Source organism: Pipra filicauda, unplaced genomic scaffold (assembly GCF_003945595.2).
Source record: "Pipra filicauda isolate LSUMZ 115617 unplaced genomic scaffold, ASM394559v2 scaffold390_size662804_pilon, whole genome shotgun sequence".
Lineage (NCBI taxonomy): Eukaryota > Metazoa > Chordata > Aves > Passeriformes > Pipridae > Pipra > Pipra filicauda.
In genome coordinates, this window is record NW_024104521.1 from 309,506 (window position 1) to 336,315 (window position 26,810).

General features: G+C 59.7%; 1 protein-coding gene across 2 annotated transcripts; it reads left to right on the forward strand.

Moving 5' to 3' along the window:
• Window positions 1-30: 30 nt before the first annotated feature.
• On the forward strand, window positions 31-25,923 carry LDB1 (LIM domain binding 1). Of its 2 annotated transcripts, none has more exons than XM_027721653.2 (11): window positions 31-263; window positions 19,554-19,656; window positions 20,252-20,296; window positions 20,519-20,594; window positions 20,921-21,023; window positions 21,221-21,393; window positions 21,631-21,753; window positions 21,928-22,011; window positions 22,256-22,379; window positions 22,798-22,946; window positions 23,306-25,923. In XM_027721653.2, exons 1-11 carry the CDS (start codon window positions 239-241, stop codon window positions 23,534-23,536), a joined length of 1,236 nt encoding a protein of 411 aa, XP_027577454.1. In that variant the 5' UTR covers window positions 31-238; the 3' UTR covers window positions 23,537-25,923. The 2 variants fall into 2 exon arrangements, with proteins under 2 accessions (XP_027577454.1, XP_027577464.1); XM_027721663.2 differs by having other exon boundaries at window positions 22,798-22,940.
• Window positions 25,924-26,810: the final 887 nt, after the last annotated feature.

Below are 26,810 nucleotides of genomic sequence, written 5' to 3' on the forward strand. Positions count from 1 at the left end.
CCCGCCACCGCTCCCGCTCCGCCGCCGCGGCCCCCGCCCCGAGCGCCCCGGCCGCCCCCGCCGCTCCTGACGCCGCCGCTGCTGCTGCTCCGCCGGTTCGCGGCGCGCCCGCCCGCCCGCCGCTGGCCGCGGCGCTGCCCGCCGCCCGCCGCGCCGGAGCCCGCGGCGCGCCGCCCATGCGAGACCCCCGCGGCCCGGGCAGCGCGCAGCGACCCCCGGTCGGGCCAGGCATGTGAAGATGTCAGTGGGCTGTGCATGCCCTGGTGAGTGGCGCGGCGCGGGGGCTGTCCCCGGGGCTGGAGTCCCTGCGGCACTGGGGCTGGATGGGGGTCTGGGGCCACTTGTGGGGCGGGGGCCGCTATGGTGTCGGTGTTTGGGTCTGGCTCCACAAAGAATAGGGGCTGCGGTCCGGTTATGGGGCTGCGGTCCTCACTGCGTTGATGCTGGTGTCCTGCTATGGAACTGGGGTCTCCATGGCATTGGTGCTGGGATCTGGCTGTGGGGCTGCGATCCCCGTGGCAGTGGTGCTGGGGTTCCCATGGTATTGCAGCTGGAATCTCGCTGTGGGGCTGGGATCTCCATGGCATTGGTGGTGGGATCTGGCTGTGGGGCTGGAGTTTGCATGGCACTGATTCTGGGACCTGGCAATGGGGTTGGGGTCTCTGGGGCATGGCTGCTGGGAGATGACTGTGAGTCAGGGAACACTTCCATGTGGGTGCTGAGCTTTGGCCGTGGGGCTGGGGTCTTCACAGCACTGGTAGTGGGGACCAGCTATGGGAGTCAACAAAGTGTGGGCACTGGAGTCCCAGCACTATGGTGTGGCCATTGGGTCCGGCCATGGGAATGGATTCCCCATCGTATGGGTTGTTACAGTCTAGCTGTAGGCTGGAGTCCCTAGGGCATGGACACTGGGGTCTAGTTGTGAGGCTGGGACCCCATGGCATGAGGCTGTGTATGGATGCTGAGGTCTGTTGGACCAAGAGGTCTGGGACCCAAGAGCACATGGGTGCTGGTACCAGCCCTGGGGCTGGGACCCCACAGGCAGGGTGCTGCAGGGGTGTTGGGTAGGCATGCAGATGGCACTGTGAGGGGTGACCCCGAAGCAGCCCCCTGTGGCTGGAGCTCTGTGGGGTGCCCCAGCTCCCCATGTGCACAGTATCCCTGGAGGAGCTTGGCCATGCTGCTGGTGGAAAGGGTGCTGCATGCCCTGCCACCGTGGCCATTGTGGGGTGCCTGCTGAGGGGCTTCTTCCCGATCCTGGCCCCTGTGGGCTGGTGAGGCTGCTGGAGTACATGGGAGGTGTGATGAGTTGGTGAGGTCTCAGCACCCAGCGGGGTGCTCCCACAGGGATGCTCGTCTGGACGCCTGGGCTCAGGGGCAGGTTTGGGGCAGCTGGCCCAGCTGCATCGCCTGCTGCTGCATGCAGGATGTCATTGTGCCAGGAACAAGGCAGGGCAGGGGTCCCAAGGGGGTGCCGGAGCCTTCTCCCGCACCAGGTCCCCTTGGCGCTGGGCGGTGGACAGGGGGAGCCAAGTCCGGGGGGCCCTGGGAAAGGGGCTCTGCCATTTCCCTAGGCATCTGGCACTTGGGGTCCCTGCGGGGGGACAGTGGGGATGCTCCTCACCCCAGCTTCTGTGACAGCATCCCTGTGGTCCCGAGAGAGCCTTCTGCCCGGTCAGGACCCCCGTGCTGGGGGGCTGCCGTGGGCAGTGGGACGCTGTGGCAGCACACGGTCCCCATGCATCCCCTGGGGCCACCTCTGCTGAGGGGTTTGTGGCTGGATCCTCGGGGTGGGGAAGAGGGTGCCCCTGCGTGGCAGCCCCCCGCCCCTGCGCTGCCTGCGCCTTGCCGCCGTGTTTCCATGAAGGCAGGCGGCCCCTTCCCCCATCCTCCTCCTCCTCCATCTCCCACTGGAAGCTGCCAGAGCGCTGCTTCCTCAAGCAGAAAGTCACGTGAACCTCCCTGCGAGCCAGGCCGAGCAGCCACAGCACCCGCCCCGCAAGCACCCCGCACCGGGGGCACGACACCCCTCTTGACACCCCCAGCCTTGGCAGGGGTCCTGCCTCAGCGGGGTGAAGGCCAAGCCACAGCTGACGGTGGGGCCCTGTCACGTCCCCCGGGAGCTGGCCCCGTGCCACCGGGAATGTCATCGCCATGTTGGTGGGCGCAAAGAGGGGGGGTCTTCCCTCAGTGCGGTGATGGGGGGCCATGGGGTCACCCCGCACCTGGCAGCATCACTGTGGATGGCTTCCTTTGCTGTGGTCCCCCCCACGCTGCTGCTGCTGCTGCCCACTCCCCCGCAGTGGGGAAGACACGCGGGTGCGTGCAACGTGCGTGTGCCCCCCGCCTTTCCCCCCGCTCCCCCGCTGGGGCTGGGTGGCACATCCAGAGCCTGCGCCCCCTCCCCCTTCCCCTCCCCGGACTGTTTATCGGAATATAGAAAAAACAAGCTCTGCCGCTGGCCTCCCGCCAGCCAGAAACATTTAATGAGCCGCTCTGCCCAGGCTGCTCTTCAGGGCTGCATTAACTTGGAGGAGTTTCCTGCTTGGGAACTGCTGCTGCGGGGGGGTTGGCTGCCCCCCTTCGAAGTTGTGCCTTCTCAGGGGGGCTGCGTATTCCTTGCCATCCCTGGGGGTGCATCCTGCCCCAGTGTACCTCTACTTGCACTCCTCTAGGGATGTTTCCTTTCTCCTTTCCTCCCTCTCCAAGAGCTTTGGGGCTGGGAGGCTGTGCAGCTGGAAACCTGACGCAGTCCTTGTGCCTGAGAATGGTGGGGAGCTGCTGGGGCCAGTGGAGGGCTAGGGGCGTTTTGGCCCCCACCCCAGATGTGGAGAGGTGAACAGGGAGAGTGTGGCAGGCTCAAAGAGGAGGTGGCGGAGGCCGGGGCAGCAGCTGCTGGGTGCTGGTGCCGGTGGTGCTGTGCCCTGGGCTGCTCGGAGCAGGGCCATCAGCCTGACCGCTCTGCTCAGCCCTTCTCACAGGGGAGGGCTTGGCATCCAGACCTCAGCAGGGCCCTGACCCCTGGGGGCACCGCTCGCTCTCCCAGCATGCTCTGCACTTTCTTTCTTAATTATTTTTATTATTATCATTATTTTTCCCCCTGTAGTGATGGTGTCAGTGCAGAGAGGGAGGAGGGGAGCAGAGCGAAGCGGAGCTGTTCTCTCTCCCTGCAGGGCTGGCTCCAGCTTCATGGCAGGGAAGCAACTTTCCCAAGGTCAGCACCTTCCCAGGGATACCTTGCAAGGAGCCAGCCTGTGCACCCCTCGTCAGGAGGGAGAGCTTCCCAGCCCACATGCTTCGGGTCCCAGCATGGACGTGCCTGGCCGGGGCAGGGCCCATTGCCGTATCCCTCCCTTCTGCCAAGCTGGCGCCATGCGTCCCCCACCGTCACGAGGCCGAGCTGTGCCACATGCCTTCTGCGACAGATGCGCTGGGAGAGGGACAGCGGCGAGCGGGCTGAGTGCCGTGGCGGGGGGGTCAGGCAGCCCTGACCTGTGTTGGCTCTGCCTCCCCAACGCCCCTGGGACTACCTAGCACCTTGGGGTGCACCTGGGCCTGCTGGGGGCAGGAGCAGCGGGCGTTCCAAGGCTTCATTGTACACGTTTATGTGCTCTTGTCCAGGCTCTCTTCATGTTACCAGCGATGTTTGGATGGAACACGTCGTTAGCCCTGTCCCCCTCTGCAGCAAAGTGCCCACATGGTAGATGCTGTCTGTGCCACGTTTCCTTCCCGCGCCTGGCACACTCCAGCAAAGTCAGGATGGGGTTGTGGCTATCTGGTGCTCAGCAAAGTGATTCCTCAGGGGTCTGGTTGCTGATGTGAGGTTGTGCCATCACAGCTTTTCTTAGGGCTGGTGCAAGCTCACCCAAGATTTGCCTGGACAAATGTGGATGGGTTAGCTCTGTACCAGTGGTCTCAGCACTGTGTGTCTGTGCAGGGCCCCGAGTTTATTCCAGAAATGTTATCTGCTCAGCCCAAACTGCTGTAAAAGCTATTCCCTGGGGAGTGAGTGCCTCAGCAGGAGATGGGACCCCCAGGGCAGGGAGGACTTGTGGCCAGGAATGCACTGGCCAGGTGACTGCATGCCCCCAGGCAGGGCAGGAGCCACAGCACAGTGTCCCCTGTCCTTCTCTTGCCTATCAGCTCACTCGATTTGATGCCAGCCTCTCCTCCCCCTGCTCAGCTATAGGGTTGCCCAGCCACATGCATGTTGATTGTACACACGAGGCATGGGTCTGCATGGCGTGCCAGTAGCATGCTGGGAGCACTCTGGAGCGCGCATACCCGTGCACAACAACCATCGGTGCGTCCTGGGGCACGCGCTGCACCACCGGCACAGCCTGCGAGAGCCCCTGGCTCCATGTGGGGTGACACTGGACCTGTGGGGCCGCCGTTGTGCATGGTGTGGGTGCACCCCTGGGTGTGGGAGCAGCGGGTATGGGGGCAGCTCCCCGGGCGGTGGGTGCAGACAGGATGGGGCTGGGTGACCGTTATCAGCCTGCCCGCAGGCTGCAGCTGTGGTTTCCTGCCGGTGCCTGGGGGAGGGTGCTGGGGAGCAGGCAGGGCTGCCAGGCCCCACCTGGAGAGGGGGTGGTGGCCACTGTCTGCCCCTCTCTTGGGGTCTCTGCTGGGCAGGGTTGAGGTAGCTGCAGCAGGGGTGATGCTGGCAGATTTTGGGACGATTCACTGCAGCGTGCTCATAGGGGTGTGGGAGAATGGGCTGTGCAGCAGCATGGGGTGTCTCCCTTAAGCAGGGGTGCTGGTGAGGGACCAGGACCTCCCAAGAGCTGTCAGACTGTCCCCTTGTTGCAGCTTGCCCCCTTTCCTCCCAGGCAGGTCGCGGATCGGGGTGAACGTTAAACCCAGGGTGTAATCTCCCCTGTGGCAGGCACTGGCCCCTGCCCAGCCCTGCCCCACCCTGCCTCCAGGGTGGCCGATAACGGCCTGCCTGCACCCCTCTTCTGCTGCTTTCCTAGGGGGCCCTGTGGGGTGTAGCTCCTGTCCCCACTTTGCAGGGTCTTGCTCTGCCTCTGGCTTTGTGGAACCCACAATTAGGTCCCAGAGGTTCCCATACACTAAGGTGACAGTTCCTGTGACCAGGATGGCCCTGCGGTGAGGGGGTGGCAGGCAAGGGGTGGGTGGGGCCCCTGCTTTCTGCGGGAGCAGAAGCCTCGGCCCCCCTACTACACACCAAGGGGCTGGTGTTGCGAACGCAGCCAGGTTTCTGCAGTGCAGCCCAGGTGCATATGGGACATAGTGCTTGCAGCCCAAGCCAGGCTGGGACACTGGCAGTGCTTGGATACTGCTTGACGAGCCTAGAGGGGTGGCATCTCCCACCACCCTTTTCTGCAGCAGCCGGTTGCTCCAACCTCTGCTCTGCTACTTGCATCCTCCTCCAGCTGGGGTCCTGTGCAGCCTGGGGGGCTCCCCTCGAGGGCAGGGCTTGCCTCTGCCTACTGTGGGCAGCTACAGGGTAGTGGGTGCCAGCTCTTGCCCACCCCAGCTCCTGCCTCCCCGTTGGTGGGAGCCCAAGGCAGCTCATGGCATTGCAGGCACACAGCTCTGCCGGGCATGGGGCGGGTCCAGGCGCCCCGACCTGCCTGCTCCAACCGGCCCAGGATGAGCCTGGGGCAGCTGTGGGCAGGAGCAGGCAGGAGCATGGCAGCGGGAGCTCTCTCCCCACAGGGGACGGCAGTGCAGAGCTGCTGGAGGAGCCTGGCATGGGGCAACAGTGCATGGAGTCAGGAATGGGCGTGCCATTTGGGCATGGGGAGTGCCAGGCTGCCAACAGTCCTTGCAGAGGGGCATTTCCCCGCCGAGGCTGGGGAGATGTTGTTGATGCTCCTCCCAACTCAGTGCCCCTGCCAAATCCTCTGGGCAGCCACGGCATACCGAGGCGCCCTGCCTGCTGCCAGCACGTGCACAGCAGGAGGCTTGGACCATGGAAAAGTCTCCCCCTCAAAATCCCAGGCTGCCCCCGAGTGGAGTGGATGGGGCTGTATGTCAGTCTCGACAGGAATTGGACCTGGAGATGTGGGAGCTGCCATCCCCATCCTATGGTGGCCGTGTCCCTGCTTGGCCTAGCTCGTGGGGAGGAGGCAGCCACTAACAGGAAGGACATGCATGTTAGCAACGAAAACACAGCAGCGAGAGGAAGCAGAAGCAATGCATTATTGATGGAGCTATTTGATGCTGCTATATTCGGAGAGCTGCTCCAGAGCGTTCAGCAGCACCATGTTTGGGGTAGCAGGGGAGTGGGCTCTGCTGGTGGAGAGTTACCTGCTTCGAGTCAGCCATGTGCAGCCCTGGCCCCAGGAGATGTCCCCTACCTTCTCCCAGAGGGGCTTCCAACATGGGAGAGCACAGTGACGTGTGGGTACCAGGAGTCCCTGGAGTTGCAGTACTAGGTGTTGAGGACTGTGTTGTGATTTCCCTTGGAAGCAGCATTGCCTGCCCCTTGGAGGGGTGATGGTGTTTTTGCAGGACAGAGGGCAGGCGCAGGATGCTGGGGCTGTGCAGCCGTGCTGTGTGTCACCCCCTCCCCGCTGTGAGATCCCAGGCCAGGAAAGGGGCTGTAAAATGAACCATTCTTGTAACATGAGAGAATCCACCTGGAGCCTCCCGAGGAGCCTTAAAACCCTGTGGCTCTGGCAGGCTGGCCCCAGGCTGCTGCCAGAGGGGCTGGGGCTCACTGCTGCAGGTGGCTGTGCTGGGGCCGAGCTCTTGCAGGACAGCATAGGAACATTGTGGGGCATTTTCTCTGGTGCTGGTGCCATGGGGAAACCTCTTGCTGGAAGGACCTGCCAGAGTTTACTGCACCTTCCCCTTGGAGCCTGTGGCCAGCCCAGTGGTGATGTGGCCAACCCACCACACCAGAACAAGGTGTGATGTGAGGGTGGACATCCCATATGCTTTGGACCGCATGTGCTTTGGTGTCCTGCACCCTGCTGTAATCTTTCTCTACCTCCTCTTGTTCTGGAGGGGGTGGGCAGTGATGCATGCACTTGGTTGCTACTTGTCCAGGGCTCACATACTCAGGTTATTTTCCCCGTCCCCTGTGGGATGCTCAAGATGTGACCCTGTAACTTCCCACCCTGCCCTGGCAGCCAACTTTCCGCCCAGCCCCTGGGCTTTCCTCCTGCCTCTGGGTGTCTGGAAGTGGTTCTGATTTTGAAGGGTTAATCCCAGGAGTCCCCAGGATCTGCTGCCTGCCCGGCATGACTCACTGTGTGGTTTCCAACCTCCCCCAAACCTCCTCTCTGGAGAGATAGAGCTGTACCTTCTCTAGCCAAAAAAGGGGGCCCCTCCTGCCCCAGAACTCCCCCTCGATCTGGGCATGCATAGCTTTAGGGGGGAGAGAAGCCCCTTCTTGAGAAACAGGGAAGCAAAGCGTATTTCTGCTTGAAAGGTGGTAGGATTTGGGGGGGATGGCTGTTGTGTTCCTGAAAGGGGGGGCTCTGGGGTGTGTGCCGTGCTGCACTGCTGCAGGCTGCATCTGCGTGTGTGCGACGGCACCCAGGTCTGGCTGCTATTTGGGCAAGTCCGTGAGGTTTGGAAGTGCCAGGCCAGTCCGTCCCCCAGTACAAGCTGTGCTCTTTGCAGAGCTAGCAGATTTTTATTATTATTTTTTATGTAAGCGCGCGTCCGTATCCCTCTTCTACGCCTGCGCCTGCCGGGGCCCCGGCCAGGTGTTGGTGTGAGCATGCCCTGCCTCCTGCCCTGCTTGCCTGGGATCCCTCATGCATGCTCTGCAGGCACACCAAGCTGCAGCCACAGGGATCGGAGAGACCTGGGCATCCTGTGGCTACTGTAGTCCCTGCCAGGCTCTTCCCATCTGCCTGTCTGGGATGTATCCCTGTACTCACTCCTTCTCCTGAGCTGCTGCTGGTTCCCTGCCTGAGACCTGCACCAGGTGTAGGATCAGGGCTGGACTTTGGGGAGACAAGGCAGGCATGGGGCCCTTGCTAAGGGGAGAGGGGAAGCTGGGATCTGGAGGATGCAGTGCCCTGTTGCAAAAACCTGTGTCACCCTCTGCTCCCCCCGCACTGCGGGCGTGAGCACATCGTGAGGAAGGGGCTCCCCACACACAGTCACTGCCACACACACTTCCCAGCTGCATCCCAGCCCTTCTGCTCTCCATCCAGCATCTATTTAATTATTAACTCGGCTATAACCATAAACAGCTGGGGCTGCTGCAGCCACGTGGACCAGTCCAGCACTGTCGTCAGAGCCGAGCAGGGACACGTGAGCAGTCCCGAAGGGCTGCTGAGCCCCGGGATAAATTGCTCAGGGCATGTTTGCTGTGGATGCAACGGGACGGGCAGTGGGGGCTCTTCTCTGATCCCCCTGGCCATGAAACTGGTGCCAGGAATCTCTAGTACAGAGACAAAACGCCTGTTTTTTCACTGTTTTTCAGTATTTTGCAGTAGTGGTGTTGAGTGCTGGTGGCTGGCTGTGCCTTGTGCATCCTTGAGCCCTGGAGTGGGAACGGGGTGCAGGCAGACTGTATTTACTGACTTGTCTTGACCAGGAGGGATGTGCCATCCTGTACCTGTCGCTGGCATTGCAACCAGAGCAATTTTTTGGCCTAATGATGGCGGGGTCAGCGTGCAGCAGCCCCATCTCACCTGGTGCCACATAGATTTGGGCTGGCAGGGGGCCAGGCAGTGGAGAGGCAGCATGCTGGGGCACTTGCAGCATCCCCATGCCCAGTTCTCAGGGCACCGACAGCATGGGCACCTCCAGCTGCACATACCTTTCACAGAGCAGGGTGTCATAAAGGTTTTTGGGTTTAGGGTGAGCTTTTCTCTCTCTTTATCTGGGGTTTACAATGACTTTTGCTCTATTTAGCCACGTGCCCATGGAAAGTGGTGCTCACTGCAGGGTAGCCTGTGAGGGGAGATCACAGTGGTATGATGGGCACCAGCATGGGGATGGATCCTCACTTGGCTGAGGGGGCGTGGGGGTCAGGAGTTGGGGGATGTTGCCTGTCCATCTTCGGTGCTGGTCCCAGCCAGCAACGTGGTTGTGGGGCAGGGGGCTCCCCCCAGTCCTCAGGTGCAGGGCTCTGGGGGTACACAAGCACAGAGGGGAGGACACCCCCAAAACTTCACGGCTGAGGTTTTGCACCCGCCATGTCTGCTCTGTCAGGGGGGCAAACATGCTTGGCAGGACCCGACCGGTTGTGCCTGCATTACCCCAAGGCTGCTGTTGGGGAGGAGATGAGGTGTGGGCCTGGCCCTGCAAGCAAGGGAGTGTGGGAAGGTGTGCGTGCCCCAGGCATGGGTGCACACCTGGCCAGGGCTGTGCCGGGAGGCATTTGGGAAGACGTGCAAGTGCATGCCAGCCCATTGGGGTGCACACCAGCCCACGTGTGCAGGGCGAGATGCACCGGCATGTGCGTGTGTGTGTGCTGAGCCTGCTCTATGGCCCGGAGCTGGGGGCTCTTGGGGCTTTGGGGGACGCAAGCTGGGCTCGAGGGTCCCAGTTCATGTTCCTGCTGCCCATAAGCTTGCCAGCTGGGCTGGCAGCAGAAGTCTGTGGCAGTATGACTTGCCAGGGCAGGAGCTGCAAGGGGCAGATGTGAGGCAGGAAGGAAATGGGAAAAATGGGATTTTTCATAATGGAGATTTTCATTATGAAAATTTTTTACAAAAATGGAAATTTTTGTAAAAATTCCTAATTGGAAGAGCTTGGAGTTTTGTTAAGGAAAGGAGATCCGTGGAGTCTGAAGGCAATTGCAAACCGGCACATTTTATTTTTCATTCCCCCCCCCCAATTAAAATGGTTGTATTTTTTTTTTCTCTCCCGAAACTGGGGGAAAGGAGAACAAGTTTGGGAAAGAAAGAAAATCCCGATAAACTTCAGACACCCCCAAACTAAGCTAGGGAGAAGGTCTATTTTTTTATTGAAACTTTCGCGGTGGGGAAGGAATCCTTGCCCCGGCCGGTACCGAGCTCCTCAGCGGGACGCGGCTCCCGCATCCCCCCGTTCCGGGGACCGCCAGTACCGGCGCTGGGCAGGCGGGGGGCAGCTCCCGGGGGACCCCCTTTCGGGCGTCACCCTCGGGCCCCGGGGCGGCGCGGCGCGGGGGGAGCGGGCCCCGCCGCCGCCGCCGCAGCCATTGTGGTCCCGGCCGCGGCGCAGACAAAGGAAGCGCCCCCGCCCCGCCCCGCGCCCCGCCCGCCCCGCCCCGCGGCGGCCCCGCGCCGCCCGCCCGCCGCCGCCGCGCCGCCGCCGGACCCCCGCCCGCCGCCGCGCCGTGAGTCACCCCGCCCCCCCGCGCCCCCCTTCCCCCCCGCGGAAGTTTCCCGGTTCCCCCCCCCCGGGTGGCGGCCCCGCTCGGGCGGCGGAGGTGAGGGCCGGGGTCCCGCCCGCGCCGCCCCCGCGCCTGCGAAGTTGTGCGCGGCCGCACCGCGCCGCCGCTCTCCGCCCGGCCCCCGTACGGCCCGGGGTCCCCGCGGCAGCCTCTTGCCCGCCCTCTGCTCCCCCCGCCTGGCTCTCCCTGTCCCCGGTTTCCCTCTCCCTCCCCGGCTCCCCTCTCCATCCTTACCCAGCTCTCCGGTCTCTCACCCCTCCCCAGCTGCTCTGTGCATCTTTGGCCGTCCCCAGCTCGTTCCCTCCCCACCAGCTCCCCTACCTGTGCCCCCCCTGCCTGCCTGTGCCCTCCCCACCCGGCTCCCCTCTCCATCCACCAGGTCTTGGCTTTCAGAGCAGCACCCCCAGCCCGGTGGGGTGCTGCTGGCAGCCCCCATGCCCCGCCGTGCCCTGCTCCATCCCAGCCTGCAGCTCCCTTTGTTCTTCCCTCGGCTCCTTCCCCTGCCCGAGCCCCTTGACAGCTGCCCCACGTCCTCCCGCATCCCCCTGCGTGGGCTGTCACGGGGGCTGCGGGTACGGTGCCTGGCTCCACAGGCTGCTCACCCGCCGCACCTCGCTGCCTGCTGCAACTTCATCCTTGCTCGCAGCTCAGAGGATCCCGCCAACCTCCCATGGGTGCCTCAAAGGGAATAAAAGGTCCAAGGGGTGCAAATGCCTGCGGGCCACGTACCTTCTCACAGGAGCTGCCCTCCCAGGCAGTCCAGACTCAGGGGGCCATGGGCACAGGGGGCTCATCCTCCCTGGCAGACAAAGCATTGGCTCAGCCCCGGGCAGCCAGAGCTGGAGGCCAGGGGCCAGGCTAGGGGTGGGAGCAGCATCTTTGGGAATGGGGAAAACTCAGCAGCTCCAGCTTAGGAATCAGCATGCATGCCAGCGCTGTGGAGGGGTGTCTTCACCAGCAGGGTGTTTCCCTGGAGCCCCCTCGGCAGAGTTGCTGTGATAGGCTACCCTGATCTCTGGTGGCTGCCTAGGTGCTGACCTCCAGTGGTCCCTGCCAGCCTGCCTGGGATGAGTGATAAGTACCCAGGGTTGGCACTACTGGGGCTCCCTTGGCTCGGGCAACCCCCGATCACCTCGCTGCAGCCCTGGCTGGCAGAGGCCAGGCACCATGGCAGGAACCTGCCTCTGCTGCAGCAGGAGCCCAGCCTGGAGGTGTCAGCTGGTCCTGGGGTGAGGTGTGAGCAAAAAGTTCCAAGGCAGTGGTGTCCCACTGGGAGTCACCTTCTGGGGCATGGAGCGTGCTCCCATCCCACACTGCAAACCTTCAGCTGCTTCCTTCTCACCAGGAGAGTCTGAGCCTGCTTGAGGGTGCCCAGTGGGCCAGGTAGGTGTGGGAGCAAACACCCCTTCCCAGGGTCTTCCCAGTTTTTCTCTGCATGCTTTCAGTAGCACCTTGTCCAAGCAGTTTTGCAGCGACTCCTCTAGTGCTGGTCAGGTATCGGCTCTTACTGCTTCTGTTTTAAGTATGAGTAAACGTCAGTGTCCTTGTTCCTTCTTTAAAGCCTCAGGTTTTGGAGTGTTTTCGTTGTTGGGGGATTGTAGTTTTCACTGAAGTAGAACAGAACGTGGTCTTTCTGCTCCTGATTTTGTAGAAATCCCAGGTCTGTGATCTGAACAACCCTTAAAGACTGAGGAGAGAAGTGCTGAGCAGAACAACATGCAGGTTTTGTTACTTCATAGAGAAAAAGTTGTGATCCAAGGGGGACAGGCTGGTGCTGGAAAGTTTGGTGATACAAAGGGTTTGGTATCTTTTGATGGGGACTTTTCCGCTCACCAGCAGCGGGTCACAATCCATGTGAAATAGAAAAAAGACAGTGAAAAGCCCTAGAAGTTCACTTGGAGCAAAGGTGCTCTGGGCTGGGAACCTGGAGCCTCTTTCGGCTTTTTTTCAGAGAGGAGTGATAGCTGGCATTCTCCAGCTTGCCCAGACCCTTGATATGCAGCAACAGAGGGTGATGTGGACCAGCCCAGGCCTATGGCTCCTTCCCTGTCCCATGGCTGTCAGGGTGGCAGCAACCCTTGTGGTCTCTCTCAGTGTGCCAGTCTTCTGCATGCTTGCAGCTCTGCACTCGTGTGAGCTTGAGGTCTGCATAAACAATATGAACTCCAGGTCTGGTGTGGTGGCAGAGCAGAACAGCACTTCTCCTGGTCCTCTCTCTTGGAAACCTCCTGTCTTCTGAGTGACCTGGGGACAGAATGCTCCTGCTGTTGTTTGCTCCGTGTGCATGTGTGTTTGTGGGTTGTGATGCTTGCTGTGATGAGGTTTGCTGCCCCGTGGGTTGTTGTTTCGGGTGGAGTTGTAACCAGGTTGCTTGGGTGAGAGGGTTTCCCCGGGGCTGTGCTGCAGTGGTAAAGATTGTTTCTACAGCATTGTGGTGCTGGGACTGGGTTGCTCGTGCCTCAGGAGCACCAAGAAGGTGTGCTTGGCCAAACCCTGTCCTTTCGCTCCCTGGGGTTTTGGCCCCATCCTGCACTGGTTGTCCAAAGCCCTGATGCCAGTGGCAGCACGTGCTGCCAGTGCAGCGGCGCGGTGCAAGTCCAGCAACCACAGCATTTGCTCTGTCCCCAGCGCTGCCAGCAGCCGGCCAGTCCCTTGCTCAGCCGCTCCCACGTTGCTCCTGAGGAGAGAGTTCTGCCTCAGCAGGGGGCAGAGGCTTGCCCTGGCAGCTCGAAGAGGCAATGGAAGTGCCTTGGGAGCTGCACTGAGCAGGTTCCCACCGTACTCTCACTGTGCCTTCCCTCCCTGGGCATCTGTGAGTGATACAGACCTTGGGGCAGCCGCTGCAACCCCAGCGTCGTGGTTTGCCCCCGGGCTCACGCCACCCCAGCGTGGCCAGCTGGATCCTCGCGGCAGGAGTTATCCTGCTTTTTTACCCCCTCCGGAGCGGGCTCCTGGCCGGCTGCCAGGGCTGCGGGGCTCCACCTAGGAGGCAACATGGAGCAAGGCGGCTGTCGGCGGCGGGGCTGCTGTCTCCGGAGACTACGCGTCCCAGCGTGCAGCGTTCGGCGCCGATGGCAGCGGCGGAGAGAGAGGTGGAGTGTTGCATCCCGGGATCGCAAATCTCCATGTGCCACGTGGGGGCTGACAGCCTCCTGCGCTCCGAGGCAGCGGCACTTGGCAGTCTTGCCTGTCTGGGGGATCAGTATGGAGCCCCCTCTGTCGGCATAGGGCAGACCTCAGCCTCTTGCTGCCACTTCCCCACACGGTGGCTCTTGGCTCCAGCTCTCCTGGGCAGATTCTGTCCCTGTAGAGGGCTGCCCTGAGCAGCAAGCCCAGAATCCCATGTAGAGCTGTGTAGTTTTGCTCCACCGTGTGCATGGTGGGCAAGGAGCTGGGAGCAGAGATGTTCTGTGAGGCCATTGGCATGGTTACCTATGACTCTGAATTTTTCTGTGCTGCTGCAGAGCCTAGAAAACCTTGGATGATGAAAACCCTAGTTTGTCTGGAGGCTTTTATTCATGGGATGCTAACAGGATTTTTTTCCAGCCCCATGGTTCCCACACCATGTTGTTCGTTTGTGTGCCGATGCTGTGCCGATGCGCAGTGAGGGATGGGAGCCCCGTCACTGCTTGATGGCAGGGCCCCAGGGTGCAGGGGTCTGAGTGAGAGGGAAAGTGGCCGAAAATGTGAAAGGTGCGTTCCTGAGGCTGAAACTGGCAGCGTTTGATTATGGATCGTCTTTGAGACAGTGAACCGAAAGGAGTAATTAGGGACAGTGGGATATTTCCCTGAGAGTTGCAGGAAATGACTGCCTCGTGGTAAGTTGATAGTAGAGGAGCTGAAACTGGGTTATCTGTGGGATTGCATCTGGGGCTTGCAGCCTTGGACGTGATTCAATTTTCTGGCTGTTTTGCAATTGGCAGGGCGTGCTCTTCTCCCTTTTTCCCTCCTGGAGAATTCCCCGTCTACATGTCTGAATCATCTGAGGGACAAAATGGGAAAGGGGAGACTCCTGCCATCCCTAGTGTGCTGCAGGGCAGTGCGGTCCTCCAGGGCCCTGGCTGAGTACCCAGCTCTGCAGGATGCCTTCCTAGGAGACCCTGGACTCCAGCAGAGCTGGGGCTGTGGGACTACTCTGAGCTTTGACCTATAAATCCACATCCTGGCCAGGTTCTTCTCAACTGGTGCTTTTCAGATAGTGCTGCCTCGCAGCCTGCATCAAGATTGCCACTTTGTAATAACTAGTTGCAGGTAATTATCCCTTCTCTGGCTGTCCCCCCGAGTTTGTGAGGCAGCCTACAGAGAGGAACACCATTGAGTCCAGGTGCTTTGTGTGCTGCCGTGGGGGACTTTTGCACTAACACTGTAGGATGTGACCTGGAGCTAGGACACTGTGCACGGCCATGTGGTACGGGCGGGGAGGCAGCTTGTGGTCCAGATAAGCTCCATGGCTGACTCAGATATGTAGCTTGGGAAAAGTGAGAGGGTAATCCCTGCACACAGCAGGGCAGGTGGCGATGCAGGTTTTGCCTCTGTACGGGTCAGGGCCAGGCGATGTGCTGGCTGGGTTCAAACTCTGGATGCCGCTGAGTCCATGGCACATGATCTTCTCCAAAAGTGGCATCTCCTCTTCCCTATGCAGCCCGGCCTCCTGGGAGCTTCAGCTGCATCAGTTCTGCATTTCAAAGCAAATGGGGTTGCTGCAAGTTGAGATTGTCGCTGATAATGTCTCAGGTCATGCCTCTGTGTGTGCTGCCTGGGTTCCTGTGTGTTTAATAACAACATTGGGATTTGCAATTGGCTTTGCTCCATTCCCTCTGCTCCAGAGAAGAGGAGAAAGAAGAGATGAAGGCAGGCTTGTGGGGGCAGACCAGGGACTGCTCCATGTGCCTCTGCCTGTCCCAGTCACTCTGAATACTTCTCCGTGTTTGCCTCCCGGCCTTGCCAACTTCCTGGACACCGGGCACTGTCACCAGGTGAACCATGTGAATTATTTGAGTTGCTGCCCTGCACCCAGCCCCAGATAGCAGCTTCCTGGATAGCACCCTCCCACCAGCCATGCCAGCGGGACTGGGCTGGGAAGATGTTTCTTGCCACTATCACAGCTCCCACACCCCAGCGAGGCAGCCCTGTGAAACAATGCCGCTATTTACACTTTAAAGCCTCGTTAGGCAGCCAGGAAGCAGGCACAGAGCATGCTGGGAAGCACTGGCTGCCTTTAGCGAAGGCTGGCCTCTCTTCTTCCCGGACTGCTGGGAGGAGCAGGATGCTTCCTGGCTGAGCTGTAACCCTGTGGCCCCTTTCAAGCCCTGCTTCTTCATTTATTTTTATCATTTACGTTTTTAGCCTCTGCCTTGTTGCTGAGCTTTTCTGCTTGCACAGAGCAGCACTGGCTGCCCGGCTGGGGATGGCTCCTCTCTGGGATGGGGCGCACTGATTCCTACCAATGACCACAGGTGTAGGAGTGAGATGTTGATGCTGCTTTGCCTTTGTCCTCAGCAGTTCTTTGCTCTTTACAGGCGAGCTGAAGTGAGGAGAGTCCAAGCAGGGGCTTTTCTTCCTGCTCTGCATGTCCCCTGCCCAGGCAGGCAGCTGGCGCTGGTCTCAGCTTATCGTGTCCTACTGTCTCCTGTCTATGTTGGCTCTGCAAGGTGCCCACTGTGCTTCTGGTGCCCTGATGTTCCCCAGCTCTGGGAGCTTGGTTAGGGTTTCAGTCATTCCTGCTCCAGCAAACCCACCAGACAGCGCACTAGAAGAGCTTTCCCCGTGGGGCTGATAGCTCACAGGCAGGGAACACAGAGGAGAAGGCATGTGGAGGGTTGGGCAGTGCTGGGCTGTATGTGAGTCATGGGTAGAGCACCTGCCTTCCCTTCCCTGGGCGCCCGCCTGCCTGGAGCTGTTTACTTGCCCAAGCTTTTGTGGCAGGTCCATCCTGCCCATGGCCGTGGACCTGGCCTTATCAGAGGATGCTGAGGCAGGACATCCCTTCACGGAGTTCTCCCGCACCTCCACGCTGAGGAGGAGCCGTGAGGCCGCCCACCTGGCCACAGGCACTGTGCTGTTTGCCCAGACCTGCCTGGGCCAGTAGCTCACCAGCTGCAGCGTTAGCGTGATTTTTCCCCTTGCTGAATGTTTTTGCAGTGCTGGGCTAGCACTGAGGGATAGCCACGGGAAGCATCTCCTGTTGGTTCAGAGTCCACAGGGGCATCGCGTGCTCAGCCACCGGGCAGCATCCCTGTTTGCATCAAGCCTGCCCAAATCCTCTGTGCTCAAAGTAGGAGGCAGAGCAGGGTCATGCAGAAACGCCAGCTGGGGTCAAACACTGGGCTTGACTTGGGAAGGGCCACATCGTGGAGCTCTGGGTCATTTCATCCAGCTGGACAGGGCTTACAGGCAGCTGGAGCAGCATAAAGGGGAGAGGTGGTGATGGAGGGATCTCCCAGACCAGGTGGCATGACCCTTGTGTGAGTAAAAGTTGTTTTGCTGCTGCTTTAAAGTAATTATGTTATTTCATGTAAAGTGTATAGTGTGTCTACAGTAAATGTAGAATTTGGACAGCCTGTATCAAATCCTAAGGCTATTGTTAGCATTGTTTTAAACCACCGAATCCAGTGACATATTTTACACTGCATTAAAAATAACACTTGATCAAGATGCCAGTGGTGCTGAGGTCACAGACTCCATTCCTCTAGATCCTGAGATAGGTCACTCAGAGGAGCTCCAAAAGCAGGTCATGTCCATATTAACCTGCTGGGGAAGGCCCAGGATGGAAATGGATGCTTGAGTAGGAGTGGTGGTTTGGCTTATCTAGTGTCCCACTCCAGGAGCAGGGAGCTAGGGAAGAGCAGGAGAAACAGAACGAATGGAAATGTGTCTCCCTAGTCTCCCCACCCCAGGAGACCTTCCTGCACCCTGAGAAAAAAGGTGGGGACTGAGGACAGCAAGAAGCCTCAGGGACTTAATCCTCCCATCTCTCATCGGTGAATAAAAACAAAGAATTGAAGGATGAGACCTGCTGGGTCCAATTTTTTTCTCCTCCCCAAGGACAGGGCGACCAGAAACAAACAGTTCTCCAGCCACTGCTGTCCCTGCCTAATGAATTGGTTCGTTTTCAACAGAAGACACACTTTTGGGTAGTTTCCTAAGCATCGAGTAACGTCGATGTTGCGTTGTTTAACAAAAATGTGGAGGAAATGGAAATGTTCTGTTTCTAGTGCAGTTTGGGTTGAATTATCATTTCCATTAGGTACGAGGTGATGTGGATAAAGCAGAAAGTAAAAATTTTCTCACAGCACCGACCAACCAGCACTGACCTCCCTTTAAAAAATTTTCATATCTATGAAAACATTAGGTAAGAGCAAGGGGCCGACACTGTTAGCAGCTGTATGAGAAATTGTGCCGTGCCCCACTTATCTTCACTGCAGGCGGGCAGGAGCTGGAGCTGTGAGCCGTGTCTGAGCGGCTGGGCTGGCTCCAGCCCCGTGGGACTGGTGCATCCTGGTGGGTGCTGGAGAGAGGCTGGATTCAGCTGCTACGGGGAAACATGGTGAAAAGGCCCCAAGAAAACAAGAATCAAGGAGTAAAACGCAGCTTTCCCCTGTTGCAAGTTGGATTTAATGCCGAGGAGGTGACTCCCTCTATTTTTGACCAGCCCTTGCTTGCTCAGCAGTGTGTGCAATCCCTGTGACTGCTGACTTGGGGTCCCAGGAGGCTTTACAAGGGTGAAGGTGATGCCCTGGTCATTCTTCTGTGTTGGCTAATGGATTGCAACAAGGTGGACATCTTGGGTTCTGGTGCTGATGGCATCGCTTTCCTTGACCTTGGTGCTTTTTGCTCCCCTCCTGTATCCATCACAATTGAACTGCTGCTCTGATCCTGTCCCTGCACTGTTCCCCACAGCCTAGCTGTGCGTCAGAGCCCAGATGGGCAGCAGTGTGCCTGGTGCCTCCAGGACACTTCCCTCCACTGCTGGGCTTGCTTTCTCCAGTACCGGCTGGCAATCCTGGCAGTTTGTGGGCGTTGGGAAGTGCCCGTCCCAGGGCTGTGTGTGGGCGGGCACCGATGGGGATCCCGCCTTGGCCCTGATGTGGCTGGCTTCGGGGCCCCTGCCTGCAGCGGGGCGGGGGGAGACGTGCCCGTGTGCAGCGGGGCCGGCTGAGCCGGTGGAGCTGGAGCTGCCTGGCAGCTCGCCCACTGCTGCGCCCCATCCAGGTCAGCCTGTCTGCCCGCCTGCCTGCCGGGAGGGAGCCGCGTGCCTCGGCAGCGCCTGGGCACAGCGTGCTGGGTCCTGCCAGCCGTGGGGTGTGCCGGGGCTCCCGCGGGCCTCGGGAGGGGTGCTGGCAGCTGCAGCTCCCAGGAACCTGCCCCTGCAGTGGGAGGGGGCTAGTGAGTGTGGGAGCCCCCTGCTGCCTCTTGGGAGCCTGGATGGGTCTGGCTGTGCCCAGCATGGCTGGATTCAACAGGCATCCCTATCCCATTGGCAGGCTGGGGGAGAGGTGTCTCCAGGTTGCTTTCAGGGATGTGTGCTGCTTTGCACACGTGTGCTCCATTGCAGACCCCATCACACCCCACGGCCCTCCATGGGCTCCTTGTCCTTCGCCCTGGTGTTGCAGTGGGCATGAGGCTTTGGGGTGTTTTGATCACAGCTGGGGGCTGGCGTGTGGAATCTCTGTCCGCCTGGAGCTGGGTGGCCACTGGTCTGCCTGAGCGGCAGATGGTGGCTGCCTGGGGACCTGCCATCCATGCCTCCGGGTGATTATTCACCCGTCACCATGACGATAGAAAGGTCAGCGAAAAGATCCCGTGTGATTCCCGGGTCGGTTGGTGGGATTAGGAGCAGCGTGCGAGGGAGGGCTATGGGGAGGATAGGGTCCAGCTAGCCCCTCCTCTGGCTTACCAGCTGGATTGTCCGCCTTGGGCACATCCCCAGAGCCCGGCCAGCTGAGAACTGAGAAACTCTGGGCACCAGTGGCGAACCCCTTGCATGGGGCCGGGCCCTTCTGGCTGCTGATCCTGAGTTCAGCCCTGACCCTGTGAGTCACATCCTGCACAGGGGAGGCCTGGAGCTGTGTGTGGAGTGAAAGTGCTTGGCTGACATTGGGGGGAGCAGTGGAGGGATGGGACTGTGGTAACGGGGTCTTGGCTGGTCCTGCATCCTTCTTCCTCCTCACAGCAGCAGCATGGTGTCTCTCCTCACAGGGTGCTCCTGAATGACTGGTGTCCCCTCTCTTTACAGGCTGCTCCTCTAAGTCATTCAAGCTGTACTCGCCAAAGGAGCCCCCAAACGGCAACGCCTTTCCCCCTTTCCACCCGGGCACCATGCTGGATCGAGATGTGGGGTGAGCTGGGGCCCTGGGAGGGGTCTGCAAGGTTAGGAATGCTCTGCAGTCTGCACCCCAGGATCTCTGTTATGCTTCCCAGCAGCATGCAGAAAGTGGGGTGCTGGAGTTCAGTTAGCACAGGGGCAGAGAAGGGGTCGGAGCAGGCACAGGTGATACTGGGTTGTAAAAGAGTGATATTTGGAATGAAGGAAGCCCCTAGGTCCTGAGCTCTGGGCTCTCCAAGCCCTTTTCCAGGCCAAGCCCCTGGGGTGACTCTGGACAGGGAGCACTCCCAGCTCCTCCCACAGCAACCTCTTCTCCAATTTCTCCTGCCTGGCACCAGTCCCAGTTGCAGAGGAGTTGGGCACACCCCCAGGGAGCAGTGGGCCAGGTCCCAGGGGTGAAGCAGCCAGTGATGTGAGATCAGAGCCCAGTTTTGGGGTACGGGATGCGCCATGGGGTTGTCACATGTGGGTAGCCAGGGTGCAGCCTGCACCGCGTGTGAGGTCTCACCTCCAGCGAGCCTGACCACCTGCTGCTGTAGCCAGGGAAGAGGGAGCTTCCCTGAGATCCCCACTAGGACTGACCTGCCTGCATCTCTTTCCACCCCTAGACCTACTCCTATGTACCCACCGACGTACCTGGAGCCTGGAATCGGGTAAGCATGGGGAGCTGACGGGGAGCCAGCTGGGAGGGGAACTTGTGCCCATGGTGGGTGTGCCTGAGCAGGGCCAGCACGCTGCTGACTGGGACTTGTAGGGGGATTGCTCAGACTCTTGCCAGCCCTGGAGAGGCTGTGCGTACCCCCACCATGGCTCAGGACCCCTCCCCACCCTGTGGCTGCCTTCCCCTCTGATGGCTTTCTGTGCTCTCTGGGCAGGAGGCACACGCCGTACGGGAACCAGACCGACTACAGGATATTTGAGCTCAACAAGCGGCTGCAGAACTGGACAGAGGTAGAGAACTGGGGCAGCAAGGGGGAGACAGGAGTTGGAGGATGCTTCTAGGTGTGTTTTGAGGGTGGGGTCCTCTGTGCTGCCTGCCCTCATGAGCTGCGTTGGCAATAGGAGGAATCCCCTTGGCCGCAGGGTCCTGTCCCACTGTGGAGGTCCCCAAGCACCTTGTCCCATAAGGACTTATTAACCCCATCTCCAAGCACTCAGATCGGAGCGCAGCCCTCCACGGGCTGAGTGCGTTGCTACTGTGCCTGGCAGCCAATGGCTGTCTGTCTGTCTGTCTGTCTCTCCTCCCCATAAACTAAGTGTCTCTCCACTATCCTCAGGAATGTGACAATCTGTGGTGGGACGCCTTCACCACGGAGTTCTTTGAGGATGACGCCATGTTAACAATCACTTTCTGCTTGGAGGATGGACCAAAGAGATACAGTGAGTACCAGCTTGAGCCCTCCTTCCTCAGGGCATTGCCCTCTGGCAGGAGAGAGTTGTGTGCTCAGGGGGATGTGGGCAGGGTGTTGGAGGTTGGCGGTCTTCAGCCAGCAGGGACGAGAGGAACCTCTTCATGTATGTCCCAAGGCACATCTGGGTGAGCCAGGTTTACTGACCTTATTTTCCTTCTGCTCCAGCGATCGGCCGGACTTTGATTCCCCGTTACTTCCGCAGCATCTTTGAAGGAGGGGCCACAGAGCTCTACTACGTGCTCAAGCACCCCAAGGAGTCCTTCCACAACAACTTCGTTTCACTGGACTGTGATCAGTGCACCATGGTCACTCAGCACGGCAAGCCCATGTTCACCCAGGTACTGGCTGTGCCTACAGCTTCTGCTGCCCCTCACATCTTTCTTTTGTGTGCCCTCTTGGTGGCTGTGGTCCCACAGGGCCATGCGTTGTGGGCTCATGGGTTTGGCTTGTGCTGAGTCTCCTGGGAGGCAGAGGCAAGCCACTGGGAGGGTGTCCAGTATGCAGCAATGGGCGCCCAGGGGATCTGGGCTGGGGGAGACTGGAGCAGCCTGTGCCTGACCCTGTGCCCTGCTCAGGTGTGTGTGGAGGGGCGGCTCTACCTGGAGTTCATGTTTGATGACATGATGAGGATAAAGACGTGGCATTTCAGCATCCGCCAGCATCGAGAGCTCATCCCCCGCAGCATCCTTGCCATGCATGTGAGTACAGCTCCAGGAGCTCCCCCAGGCACGAGTGACGCAGGGCTGCTGAGCTACTCAGGGTGCTGTGCAGGTTGGAGGGACCTCAACCCAGTCCCTCCATTGCAGATCAGGGCACATGAGGGCCCTTCCCAGTCTGGATGCAGCTGAGCCATCTGTCTCTCTTGCTCCTAGGCACAGGATCCCCAGATGCTGGACCAGTTATCCAAGAACATCACACGCTGTGGGCTCTCAAACTCCACACTCAACTACCTCCGAGTAAGCATGCCAGAAGAGGAGGGGCTGCAGCTCTTGGCTGCCCCGGGCTATGGGGAGACAGCGAGGCAGACTTTGAAAAAGGGGTCTTGCAGGGGGGCTGCAGAGAATTGTGGGGCAGTGGGTCTGCCGGATCCCACAAGCTCACGGCTTGGGTTGGTGCAGTGCAGATGGCTGCCTAACAGAGGGGTTTTTGCTGGGGCTTAGAGCATTGCGATCTAACCCCATGTCTGTCTGCTCCCTGCAGCTCTGTGTAATCCTAGAACCAATGCAGGAGCTCATGTCACGGCACAAGACCTACAGTCTCAGTCCCCGGGACTGCCTCAAGACTTGCCTCTTCCAGAAGTGGCAGCGGATGGTCGCTCCACCTGGTGAGTCTCACACTGCCTGCTGTGCTGCCTTTGGGTCTCTGGGGCTTCCTGCTCAGGCCCTGCCCTTGGCACAGACTTCTCCCAGCCCCAGAGCTGTTCTTGGCCTCATTTTGTGAGGCTGGGGGTGGTAAGCCAGGCAGCTGGCTTCCTTCTTAGTTAGCCTGCCTTCCCACTGGGGCAGAGCAGGGCTGCGGGCAGCCAGTGCTTCCTGCCTGGGGGCTGCCAGCTGTTTGTGGAAAGCAAAGCAGGGATGGTAATTTTCCTGTTGCCTCTCCTGTCCCCTGCACCAGGGGGACAGCAGAGCTGTGGAGGCGAGTAGGGTGGTGATGCTGCCTGGGAGGGTAATGTGGTCCTTGCAGAGGTGGGGTTTGCAGAAAAGGGTTTGGTACTGACCATGTATGTCTCCATCCTCCACCAGCGGAGCCAGCACGGCAGCAGCCCAGCAAGCGCCGGAAAAGGAAGATGTCAGGGGGCAGCACCATGAGCTCCGGCGGGGGAAACACCAACAACAGCAACAGCAAAAAGAAGAGCCCAGCCAGCACCTTTGCCCTGTCCAGTCAGGTACCTGTAAGCATCCCGTTTCCATTCTCTCTTCCCCCCCGGGGATGGAGGGGAGGGTTCTCTGCCCCAGCCCCTGGGAGTTGCTAAGGGGAGACCCCCAGGGACTGCCTGTCCAAGCACCCCCGGCTCTTTCCATGTGATGGGAAGAAGAAGCAATGGGTGTCCCAGCAGCCTTCCTTAGCTCCTTTGTGCTCCTGCAAGGGAGTGAGGATGTGTTGTTCCACACAGTGCCCGAGCTTGGGACCTGTGGTGGAGACGAGGAAGTGGCCCTGCAGCTGGGGAAAGGGGCTGCAGTGTTGAGGGTGAGATTGGCGGCCCAGGCTCCCCCCACCTCGATTATGTTTCGGGACCGTCTCCCCTTTCAGGATGTGATGGTGGTAGGCGAGCCCACGCTGATGGGGGGGGAGTTTGGGGACGAGGACGAGCGGCTCATCACCCGGCTGGAGAACACACAGTTTGACGCCGCCAACGGCATCGACGACGAGGACAGCTTCAACAACTCACCGGCGCTGGGGGCCAACAGCCCCTGGAACAGCAAACCGCCCTCCAGCCAGGAGAGCAAGTCAGAGAACCCCACGTCACAGGCGTCGCAGTAACGGCTCCCCCACCGCCCCGTGGACTCAGTCCCAACCAATCTACCTGTACATTTGCAACGGAGAGTGACTGGGAAGCGGCAAGGTCCCGGGGGCACACCGGCGCCATGCGGATGATGGGGTGCATGGCCTGGGACGCATGCCAGGCAGGCAGCCCCCAGCCCTCTCCCCCCGCCACCTCCCCGCACCCCCATGCCTGCCTCTGCAATGGACCCCAGGGCAGGGGTGGGATTCCGGGGCCATAGCTTCGTTATTCCCCCTTCTCTCTTCCTCCCTGCTTCTTGCCCAGAGAGCTTCTCATCCCCGCCCCGATGTGCCCAACCCCTCCCTGCTGAGTGGGGGGAATTAGGAGGGAGGTGTTGGCAGCAGCTGGCGTTACCAGATGTGTTGGGGTTTGGCACAGCTCCGAGACCCTCCTCCTCCCTGGGTCCTATGGCTGGTGTTTCCTGAGCAGCCACCTGCAGCAGGGTTGCATATCCCCAGTCCAGTCCAAACTGGGGCTGGGTGGGGGAGACAGTGATGGAAAGCTGTCCTCATACCTCAGGTTCTGCCACAGAGCCTCCTCCAGCTGGGGTCAGATCCTGCAGCGCTGGGGTGGTGTTGAGGATAGGGCCCCATCATATTTCCCCGCTCTCCTGCACCCTCCCCTTCCCCTCGCTCCCCGGAGCGAAAGCGCAGTGTGGCCATGGGGGGACTCTGTATATAGCAAATGTGTGGTGGGGGGCCTAGGGGGACACAGAGGACCTGCAGCTCTGCTGGAGCCTCTGCTCCCTGCCTGCAGCCCCTGTGTTTCCCTCCACCCTGCGTGAGTCTGCCTGGGGCCCCTTTGCAAACTCTGGCTCCTGGTACCTCCTACTTTTGTCTTTTTTTAAGAAAAAAAATAATATTATTAAAATTGTAAGTTTAAAAAAAAAGAAAAAAAATGGGAAAAGCCCCCCTCAGCCCCCTTGCCGGTTCCCCCCTCCCTATCCTGAGCCCTCTCACCCTGTCCTGACTTTTGTACAGGCTTCTTCTCTTGGAAGTCTCATTTTATATCCAGTTCAGAGAGCTTCAAACCAAGGAGAGACTTTGCAGACTTCCTTTCTAATCCCTCCAGGGGTCGGGGGGATCAGCCCCCCGCCTCCCTCCTCAATGTAAATCTTGTGTGCTGTTGTTCCCACTCCCCCCCTCGGGTTCGTGTACCTCGTGCTTGTACATTTCCGCGCTGTAGACAGTGTGTACGATACTGTTCTTTCAATGTGTTATCACTAGAGCAGGTGCCTCCATTGATGTTAGGGGAAACGATGAGAAAAATAATAATTTTGGGGGTTTTTTTTGGTTTAAAAAAAAAAAAAAAGAAAAAAAATAAACCCTTCCAAGGCTTCTTCCAAGGAGAAGATGGGAGGTGCCGGGGGAGGGTGTTTGTGCTAACCAGTTCACCCCAGCAGCCTTGGAGGGAGGTTTTGGGGTGAGATGGGAGTCTGGGCTGCCCGTGGGGGCCCCCTGGCATGTCCCAAGGTGGGGTTGCAGCAAGTGCTGCCATGGGGGTGGCCAGGGTGGGGGGACTGCCCTAGTGGGGGGGGGTATGTGTGTGTGAGAGTGTGTGTGCGAGAGGTTTGTGTGTCTGTCTGCATGTGTAAGGAAGCCCAGGGCAGGCATAGCAGCCCTGAAGTTTGGGGGATAGGGTGGTGCACCTCATTGTCTCCACTGGCCCCCCCAGCTCCCTGCCAGGGATCCCACAGTCCATGTCCCACTGCCCCGTGGGGCGGGGGGTTGGCAGGTGTCGCTGAGGGGCTGTCCCTGCCCGGGTGCTCTGGCTGCAGCAGGGGTGCTGTGGGACCCTGTACCTTGCCTGCTCACAGCTGAGAGTGCAGGGGGTTGCTGAGACAGGGTGGGGGCCAACCTGTGTGCCCCCTCCTTCTGCTGTCCCTGGGGCTGGGCAGGGAGATGAGAGTCCTTTGAGTCAGCCCTGGTCAAGCTGAAAATACCTGGAGAGATGCCTGTGTCGGCTCCTGGGCCCTTCCATGGGCAGACCGGAGGCAGAGGGCTTGGCCGGTCAGACCCACAGCTGCAGGCACAGGGGTCCCCACAGCCCCTTTGCAGGTGGGGGTAGGATCCCAGGGTGGGAGCCTGGTGTGGCAGGAAGGGAGCGGGGCTCTGAATGAGTTGCAATTAAGGTACAATTCTCCGCGCCATGCCACAGGGCTGCCGTGGAGGGTGTGGAGCCCTCGCTGCCCCAGGCACACTGTAATGCCTTTTTGTTTCTTTTTTTTGTTTGTTTGTTTTTTTGGTTGGTTGGTTTTTGGGGTTTTTTTTTTGCTTTTGTTTTTTTGGTTTTTTTTTCTTCCTCCCCTCCATAGTTTGTGCCATTTATGAGTCATGTATGGTACCAATAAAATGACTTTTCGGTTTGAGGCTGTCCCGAGCACTTATTTCTGAGCATGGGACCTGGCCAATGTGGGCAAGACAGAGAGGGGTCTCCTCATGTCCCTGGTGCCCTGGCAGAGGGTGAATGCACAGGGCTTGTTGTGCTCCCGGGATGATGCTGGCTCGCCTCAGGCTGCTGGTTCCCAGCCAGAGCATGGCCAGCTCCTTGCCACACCATGGAAAGTAGAAATCTCAGCAAGCACAAGGTACAGGGCAACTGGGAAATGGCCCTGTCCCCAAGCCAGAGCAAACAGGCAGCTCAGGGCCTGTCTGGACACCAAGGTGATGGGCATATTCCCTGGGGAGCAATGGGGGCAGTGCAGTCCTGCTGTGGGAACGGGGCAGCAGCAGCTGAGTAGCATAGAGGTGTCCTGGAGGGACAAAAGGGGGACAAAGGAGGGACAAGGGCCCCCCAGAGTGCCAGCCTGTATGGGGACTACCCCAGTCTCCTTCCAGAAGCTGGGGTGCCCTATGCCAGCACTATGGGCAAGATGCAGGCCACCGGTTCCCCCAGACCAGGGCAGATAGCTGTCCCCAGAGATGGCATCTTACTGTCCCCACTGGGGGAGATGTCTGGGGGTAGCTGGGTCCAACCCCCAGCCATGTGGACACTAGGCTTAAACTGTGGGTGCCTCATCCAACGCACACACCCCACTGTGGCCAAAAGTGTAGGGCAAGGAGCCTGTGGCTGTGATTAATGGTGGGATGAGGGCAGATCTGGCAGTAATGGGGAGGAAAAAAAGGGATGTGGGGGAAAATGGCTCTTAAAACAGGGCTGATGCAGTGGAGGGTGAGGGCAGGATGGGCCCATGACTTCAGAGCAGGGGCAGGGCTTGGATTTACACCTGCAGTGAGGGATACTACCTTGCCA